At 44.3% G+C, this 8,635-nt stretch overlaps 1 protein-coding gene and 1 long non-coding RNA gene across 3 annotated transcripts in view; one reads left to right on the forward strand and one right to left on the reverse strand.

Moving 5' to 3' along the window:
• The window catches only part of SNW1 (SNW domain containing 1), a 32,893-nt gene extending 31,917 nt beyond the window's left edge, over nt 1-976 (reverse strand). For both annotated transcript variants that reach the window (XM_081510559.1, XM_081510558.1), the window contains exon 1: nt 941-976. In XM_081510559.1, the coding sequence (XP_081366685.1) occupies nt 941-954 (14 nt within the window). In that variant the 5' untranslated portion in view covers nt 955-976. The remainder of the gene's footprint in view (nt 1-940) is intronic.
• Nucleotides 317-7,191, forward strand: LOC145513639 (uncharacterized). Its single transcript, XR_014059611.1, has 2 exons — nt 317-4,141; nt 6,823-7,191. It is a non-coding gene; the product is annotated as an uncharacterized LOC145513639 (long non-coding RNA).
• Nucleotides 7,192-8,635: the final 1,444 nt, after the last annotated feature.

Genomic DNA, 8,635 nt, shown 5'->3' on the forward strand with positions numbered 1-8,635 from the left:
CAAAAGAAATCTCTCATCCAAGTATTTTTAGGGTTCATAACGGTCATCAGCCAAGACAAACGCGAACGAGGAGAATGAAGAGTGTCAGGGGAGCTGAGGCAGATGTCCTAACGCGATTTCTTTCTTTACCCTTTTGGGCACTCAACTTTTCCTGTTGCAGTTCGTTTGCGCGGAAAGTTTTCTACTTAGATGGGGCAGCAAGGTCGGAGTTACATAACTCCTTGGAATCTCCTCCTTAAGCATCTTTCCCTTAAAGGCGGGGACCACTTTAATCACCAGCAGTTGCCAAGGCAACCGGGAACTGCAAAGAGCTTACGCGGTTCTATCTTCGGGAAGAAATTCTAAAAAGGCCCAAAGTTAAAAGTGCGGGGCAGCGGCGCGAACCAGCAGACAGCGGCCACTACTGTGGCTTTTGATTTTAAATCTCCTTCAGTACCGCTCCCTCCGCCCCCCACCTTTTTTTTCCCCAGGAGTCCTGGTTTGGGACAGAAACAGAAGAAAACACTTAGGCGAACAAACAGCAGGGCAGTCGCCGTCTCCCGGCCTCTTCACTCCGCCCAAATAAGCCCCTGCCCTCCACACACCCCACGGCGCCCACCCGAGCCGCGGACCACAAGCAGCGCCCTCCACACCCCCAAGACGCCCAGGCGAAAAACACGCGCGACTCCCCGGTCTCTCAGGCCAGAGACCTATCAGCCACGCCGTGACTTCGGCCCTAGTGAGGGGGCGAACTCAACCCGGAAAGCCGCTGAGGAAAAGACCCCAGCTTCGGCGAGGCCTAGCCGTCCCGGCGGCCGGCAGGAGGGCCCAGCCGTGGCCTCGGCCTACAGTTGCTCTGTGGCCCGGGCCGGGTGACCGCCCGGAGAGTGTGGGCAGAGAAATGAAAAAGGAGGGTACTCCCAGACCCTTCCGTATCGAGGACCCAAATCAACAAACCCACCTGGTGAGCGCCATCTTCTTCCGCTTCTTCCAGCGCGAGCGACAGCACCGCGGGGCGGGCCTTTCCCGGGCGGAGAGCTGTGGGAAGGAAGGAGCGCGCGGTGCGCAGGCGCCCTAGCCGAACTGCCTTCTGGGACTTGTCGTTCTTTGAGCAAGACTACAATTCGGTTCCGTTCTCAACCAGAGTTCTGGGATATACGCTTCAGTTAAGGAAAAACAAAACGCATCGCTCTTACACTATGGCATGATAGAGCGCTCCCTAAGCAAGATACTAACGAAGTTGAGAGGCCTTTTAAGTCGCTTTATTTTCAGTTCAGTTCAGTCGCTCAGTCGTGTCCGACTCTTTGGGACCCCCATGGACTGCCCCGCACCAAGGTTCCCTGTCCATCACTAACTCCCAGAGCTTACTCAAACTCATGTCCATGGAGTCGGTGATGCCATTCAACCATCTCATTCCCTATCCCTTTCTCCTCCCAACTTCAATCTTTCCCAGCATCAGGGTCTTTTCCAGTGAGTCACTTCTTCACATCAGGTGGCCAAAATGTTGGAGTTTCAGCTTCAGCATCAATCCTTCCGATGAATATTCAAGACTGATTTCCTTTAGGATGGACTGGTTTGATCTCCTTGCAGTCCAAGGGACTCTCAAGAGTTTTCTCCAACACCACAGTTCAAAAGTATCAATTCTTGGGCACTCTGCTTTCTTAATAGTCCAACTCTCACATCCATACATGAGTACTGGAAAAACCATAGCTTTGACTAGGTGGATGTTTGTCAGCAAAGTAATGTCTCTGTTTTTTAATATGCTTGTCTAGGTTGGTCATAGCTTTTCTTCCAAGGAGCAAGATTAAAATTTTTTTAATTTCATGGCTGCAGTCACCATATGCAGTGATTTTGGAGCCAAGAAAATAAAGTCTACCACTGGTTCCACCGTTTCCCCATCTATTTGCCATGAAGTGATGGGATCGGATGCCATGATCTTAGTTTTCTGCATGTTGAGTTTTAAGCCAACTTTTTCACTCTTCTCTTTCACTTTCATCAAAAGGCTCTTTAGTTCCTCTTTGCTTTCTGCCCTAAGGGTGGTGTCATCTGCATATCTGAGGTTATTGATATTTCTCCCGGCAATCTTGATTCCAGCTTGTGCTTCATCCAGCCCGGCATTTCGCATGATGTACTCTGCATATAAGTTAAATAAGCAGGGTGACAATGTACAGCCTTGATGTACTCCTTTTCCTATTTGGGGCCAGCCTGTTGTTGCATGTCCAGTTCTAACTGTTTCTTCTTGACCTGCATACAGATTTCTCAGAAGGCAGGTCAGGTGGTCTGGTATTCCCATTTCTTGAGGAATTTTCCACAGTTTGTTGTGATCCACACAGTCAAAGGCTTTGGCATAATCAATAAAGCAGAAATAGATGTTTTTCTGGAACTCTCTTGCTTTTTCGATGATGCAATGGATGTTGGCAATTTGATCTCTGGTTCCTCTGCCTTTCTAAATCCAGCTTGAACATCTGGAAGTTCTTGGTTCACGTACTGTTGAAGCCTGGCTTGGCGAGTTTTGAGCATTACTTTGCTAGCATGTGAGATGAGTGAAATTGTGCAGTATTAGTTGCAATAATAATATTAATAGTATTAAATTGTGCACTTTATTTTACTCCCCATTTAATCTAATTTCCTTTGTTGTGGTCCCAAATGTAGAAGACATTTGCATTCCCAAATGGGGGTGACAACATTAAATGAAAGGATTGACAGGTTAAATAAAGGAGTTGACAAGTTAAATACAAGGGAGACCTCGGGGAGATCTTGGTTTGATCCCTGGGTTGGGAAGATCCCCTGGAGAAGGGAAAGGCTACCCACTGCAGTATTCTGGCCTGGAGAATTCCATGGACTGTATAGTCCATGGGGTCTATACAGTTTATAGATAAATAGGTCCAGAGAATTCCATGGGCTACAGTCCATGGGGTCGCAAAGAGTCAGACATGACTGAACGATCATAACACATAGACATGTTTCTTCACTTTGCTTTTTCCACTTGTTAATATATCTTGGTGATCACTCCTTTGCAGCATATAGAGATTACACTGGAGATTCCGAGCAGAGAATAAACTTGATCTGACTTATGTTTTAAGAAGATCATTATGGCTACTATATTAAAAATGGATTCCAAGAAGCAAGGAAGGAAATGGGGAGACTGGTGGGTAACTTTTAAGATAATTTGGGGAGAGATGCTGATGGCTTAGGCAGGGAGTTAGTAGTGGATATGATAAGGCTAAGTTGGAATCTGGATCTATTTCGAAGATATAAACAACAAATTTTGATGATGGAATTGATGTGAGGTATGAAAGAGAGTAATCAGGGATGACTCCAACTAGGACAGAGTTGCCATTTACTGAGATGGGAAAACTGAGAGAGGGCCACGTTTGTGGGGGAAGATCAGAATTGGGCTTTGAACGTGTTACATTTGAAATGCCTTGTTAGATATCCAAGTAAAGGTATAAAATAGGCAGTTTATATACAAGTTTTTAGTGTGGGGGTAGTGATCAAGGGTGGAGACCTTTGGAGAGAGATAGTATTTACATTCATGATACCAGATGAGGTTACTAATGGAGTGAGTGTAGGTGCAGAAGAGAAGTGGTCCAAGGACAGACTTCTGGAGTTTAGAAGTTGGGGATATGAGAGGAATCAGTAAAAGAAACAGAGTTGCTAGAGGTTTGATCTATGGAGTTAGGAGAGAAAGCATATATCTTTCATTTGGATCAGATGCTATAGGGGTGTAGGCCTGAGTTACCAGTATCTATCTTTCCTGGGGGCTTCCCAGGTGGCTCAGTGGTAAAGAAGCCACCTGCCAATGCAGGAGACGCAGCTTCCATCCCTGGGTCTGGAAAATCCCCTGGAGAAGGAACTGGCAATCCACTCCAGCATTCTTGCCTAGGAAATCCCACGGACAGAGGAGCCTGGCGGGCTGTAGCCCGTGGGGTCGTAAAGAGTCGGACATGACTGAGCATGCACGCACGCACAGCATCTTTCCTGGCATAAGGCGAGAGCCTATGGCAGAGAAGAATGAAGCCACCATGCAAAGTGGAGAGGCCAGAGGATAAAGAGAGGGGGAGTAAGAGGTTGATGGAGTTGAGACCTCTGACAACATCATGGAAGTTCTTGGATACAGCAGTGCCTGAAGACCACACCACCTTGAATATTTTTTAATCAAGTGAGCCAATAAATTATTTTGTTGCTTTCAACTAGTTTAAGTTTATGATCACTTGCAACAAAAAGGAATTTATACAACGGTTATTTTCTGTGCTCCCATAATTCTTGTTCTTCCCCTAGTCTTAACATTTACCACGTTTCATAAATTTCAATGGGTTATGTGACTTCCAGGGAGACTGAATCTCTCTCACCATTCACTTGTGCCTATACAATTTTGGGCAAGTCCTCAACCCTCACTGGATTTCAGATTTCTTATCTATAAAAGGACAGCATGGGCCTAGGTAATATCAACCATCCCTTCTAGTGTTCAACATCTGATGATTCTCAGTACTTTTCTCTAGGTTTTAAACTTCTAGATAGAGAGATTTAAAAATATGTCATTTCAGAGACCTAGTGGTACGTCCAGCAACTTAGATGAATCTCCAGGGCATCATGATGAGTGAAAGAAGCCAGTCTCAAAAGATTACGTATTATGTGATTTTATTTATGACATTCTTTTTATAAAAAGCTTTTATTTATTAATATATTACTTTTGGCTGCCCTGGGTCTTTGTTGCTGCGTGCGGGCTTCCTCCAGCTGCGGAAGCAGGGCCTGCTCTGCGTCGCTGTGTGCGGGCTGCTCACTGTGGTGGCTTCCCTTGCTGCGGAGTGCAGGCTCTGGACGCTCCGGCTTCAGTAGTTGTGGCGCATGGGTTTAGTTGCCCCACAGCATGTGGGGTCTTTTCAGTCCAGGGATCTAGCCCATGTCCCTTGATTGGCAGGTGGACTCTCAACTAGTGGACCGCCAGGGAAGTCCCTATTTATGACATTCTTGAAAAGAGAAAATAATAGTGACAGAGTACAGATCAATGGTTGCCAGGGATGAGCAGTAGGGGAAACATGTGACCACTGCAAAACAACGTTGGGGATGATGGAATTGTTCTATATCTGATTGTGATGGTGATTATACACAACTATGCATGTGCTAAAATTCATAGAACAGTACACCCAAAAAAAAAATCAGTTTTACTATAAGACAATTAAAAAGTAAAATTAAAAAAATGCCTGGTCTAGTTCTTACCACTGTACTGTGAGAAGGGCCTCCTTAGCCTCATTCAGCATCAGTAACATTTACTTTGTATCTGCTGAGATTCAGAGCACATCTTGGGTTCCTAGGGCCATAGAAGTGGTTTCATAAAATGTGTGTTTTAAGAAGAGTAAGGGCTCTGTGGTAAAGAACCCACCTGCCAATGCAGGAGATGTGGGTTTGATCCCTGGGTTGGGAAGATTCCCCTGGAGGGGGAAACGGCAACCTACTCCGGTATTCTTGCCTGGGAAATCCTATGGACAGAGGAGCCTGGCGGGCTACAGCCCATGGGGGTCACAAAAAAGTCAGACACAATTTAGCAGCTAAACAACAACAAAGGGAATATTAGATGTATTTGTTTTCTATTGCTGTATAACACGTTGTCACAAACTTAGTGGCTTGAAACAGCACTAAGGTTGAAACAGCACTCTGAGCTCACATCTCTTAGGTCAGAAGGCTGGCAGAGCATGCATGGGTTCTCTGCTCTGGGTCTCATAAACCTGAAATCACAATGTTGAGCTGGATCCTCATCAGGCTGAGGCTCTGAAGAAAAATCCATTTCCAAGCTCATTCTAGTTGTTGCAGTTGCTGGACCGAGGTCCCTGTTTCATTGTGTGCCGTTGAGGAGGACCACCTTCACTTCCTATAGGCCACCCTCATGTCCTTCCCACGTGACCGCTTGGTCAGTTCACAGGATGGCTGTTTGCTTTCTTTCAGGCCAGATACAGCACATCTCTCTGACTTTCTCTTCTGCTATCGGCCAGAGAAAACTCTTTTGTTTTTATAGGGCTCACAGATTAGGTCAGGCCCACCCAGAAAATCTTATTTTAAAATCAACTTGTAGCATAACACAATCACAGGACTGATGTCTCATCATATTCACAGCTCCAGGGTTATTGCAGGGTGTATACAAGGGGCAGGGCTGGGGAGAGGATCTTGGGAGAGATCTTAGAATTCTATCTGCCACAGGATATAAGCCAAAAGAAAAAAAAAATATTTTGGTAAATGCTGGATCTTTGATCAGACTGTATAATGTACCAAGCATGACCTGGAGTCTGAAAATATAAATTCAAGCTATAGCTTCACCAGTAAGCTGTGTTATCATGGTCAAGATACTTAAATTCTTTGGCCCCCAGTTTTATCAAATTTAAAATGCTGATCATGTTACCTGTTTTATGTATCTATCATAGAGTGATTGAGGTAATGTAGGTGAATATGTTTTACTCAAATCTAAAGTACTGTGTAAATATATTAGTTATTTCAATTAATATTTTCACTGATAGTGATCTGCTTTAACCTCTGCTCCAGGAATGTATTATTTCTAAAAAGAGAATAAAAGAGGAGCAAATTAGAGAAAGTCCTGAAGCCAAGATCAAGAACCTTAGATTTAACTCAGCAGGTAATTTGGAGCAGAAGGAAGACTTTAGAAACTGTCCCTAAAGATGATTCTTAAGGCAGAATGGGTTTCTATAGCGATGAAACACAAAGGAGGCCCCTGAGGAAAAGGTTAAAATAATTAACATGGGAAATCAGTAAGATATAGACCAAGATCTGGGATGTAGGATTGAAAGGAAAGGGTGGAGAAGACCTTTTACAATTATCTCATTTTTTTCACAGGCTTCCCTGGTGGCTCAGCTGTAAAGAATTTGCCTGCAACTCAGGAGACTTGGGTTAGATCCCTGGGCAAGGAAGATCCCCTGGAAAAGGAAATGACAACCCACAGGAAGATGCCCTGGAAAAGGAAATGACAACCCACTTCAGTATACTTGCCTGGGAAATTCCATGGACAGAGGAGCCTGGCGGGCTACAGTCCATGGGGTTGCAAAGAGATAGCCACAACTGAGCATGCACTCACTCTCATTTTTTGCAGAGGCTATCCATGTGAAGCATTTCTATTATTTGTGGTCTCTTGCTGTCCATGGGGTATATAGGGAATAGCAAATGACTTTAACACCAATCTTAGTAAAACATAATGGAGAAGGCAAATCTATTGCAAAAGTAGTACAATATTATACCCTAAGGGGCTTCCCTGGTAGCTCAGCTGGTGAAGAACTGGCCTGCAATGCAGGAGACCCCAGTTTGATTCCTGGGTCGGGAAGATCCCCTAGAGAAGGAACAGTCTGCCCACTCCACTATTCTTGGGCTTCCCTGGTGGCTCAGACGGTAAAGAATCTGCCTGCAATGCGGGAGACCTGGGTTCGATCCCTGGGTTGGGAAGATCCCCTGGAGGAGGGCATGGCAACCCACTCCAGTGTTCCTAACTGGAGAATCCCGCGGACAGAGGAGCCTGGGGGGCTACAGTCCATGGGGTCACAAAAAGTTGGGCAAGACTGAGCAACTAAGCACACACTCTAGCTTTGTGTTCAGTTCTGCTGGATCTTCCTGGTAGCATTCTTCCCTCATTATCATAGGTTATTAGCAGCTGCCTGCTCATAAGAGACTGCCTAGCCAGGCTAGAATTGGTGATGCCCCAGATTACGAGAAACAATCAACTCAGCCCACTCTTGGTGTTCCAGATGGAGGGAAGAATTCATCCTCAGAGAACCTTGGGCCTAATTTGATTTCTAACCAGCTGTGGCCCTGTAGCCACAAGTGACAACTTGGGAGGTAATAGGATGGAGCTGCTAAACACACAGATTCTTGAGTCAGCTTTCCTGGGTTCCCATCCTAGCATCCTAATTTACCACCTGTAAATTAGGGCAAGTTATTTTAAGTTCTAAGTTTCTTGCTGGACCAAAAAAAAAAAAAAGAGAGAGAGAGAGAAAGTTAAGTAAAACCTATTTTCATAAAGCTTTTGGGATAATTAAATAAACTCATCAGTTAATTTAATCATGTGAAGTGCTTAGAACAATGTCCAGGATAGAGTAAGCACTCAAAAAACAATTATTATTTTCTGGACTTAATTTAATTGGCCTTAACAGCATTTATTAAGCTTCTTGAGCTTCAGGCTGTGCATTTGTAAAGTGAGGCAATTAAACTCAATTTTATTTCTAGGGTGCGTTCCAGCTAACAGTCTATTGTCCTATATGATGAATGTTTTTATTTATTGCAGTATCAGTATTTTATGCTTTGATGCCATTGTGCTTTAGATATTGCTGCTTTATTTACTGATATTCATTTCCTGGTGAAAAGTAGCAGTGTCCTACCTCACTGTTCTTCCTTATTAGAATCCTTTCATATGCCTTCACAATCTTTAAAACAGATTTTAAAATCAAAGTTCTGATTTGTACTGAACTATAGTTTAAAAGGCTAGATTCACATATTACTTAGTAACTGCAAAAGAAAAAATGTACCTTTCTAGAAATCTGGATGGAGGGACAATCTGATACTAGTTTTTTCTGACAGGATGTTCTCAAATTACCTGATCAAACCAGATCTAACTTCCAGTTCACAAGAAATTCAGGCTCTAGAGGCACTAGTTAAACAGCAT

This window comes from Giraffa tippelskirchi, chromosome 7, assembly GCF_054371585.1.
Source record: "Giraffa tippelskirchi isolate mGirTip1 chromosome 7, T2T-mGirTip1v1.2.pri, whole genome shotgun sequence".
NCBI lineage: Eukaryota > Metazoa > Chordata > Mammalia > Artiodactyla > Giraffidae > Giraffa > Giraffa tippelskirchi.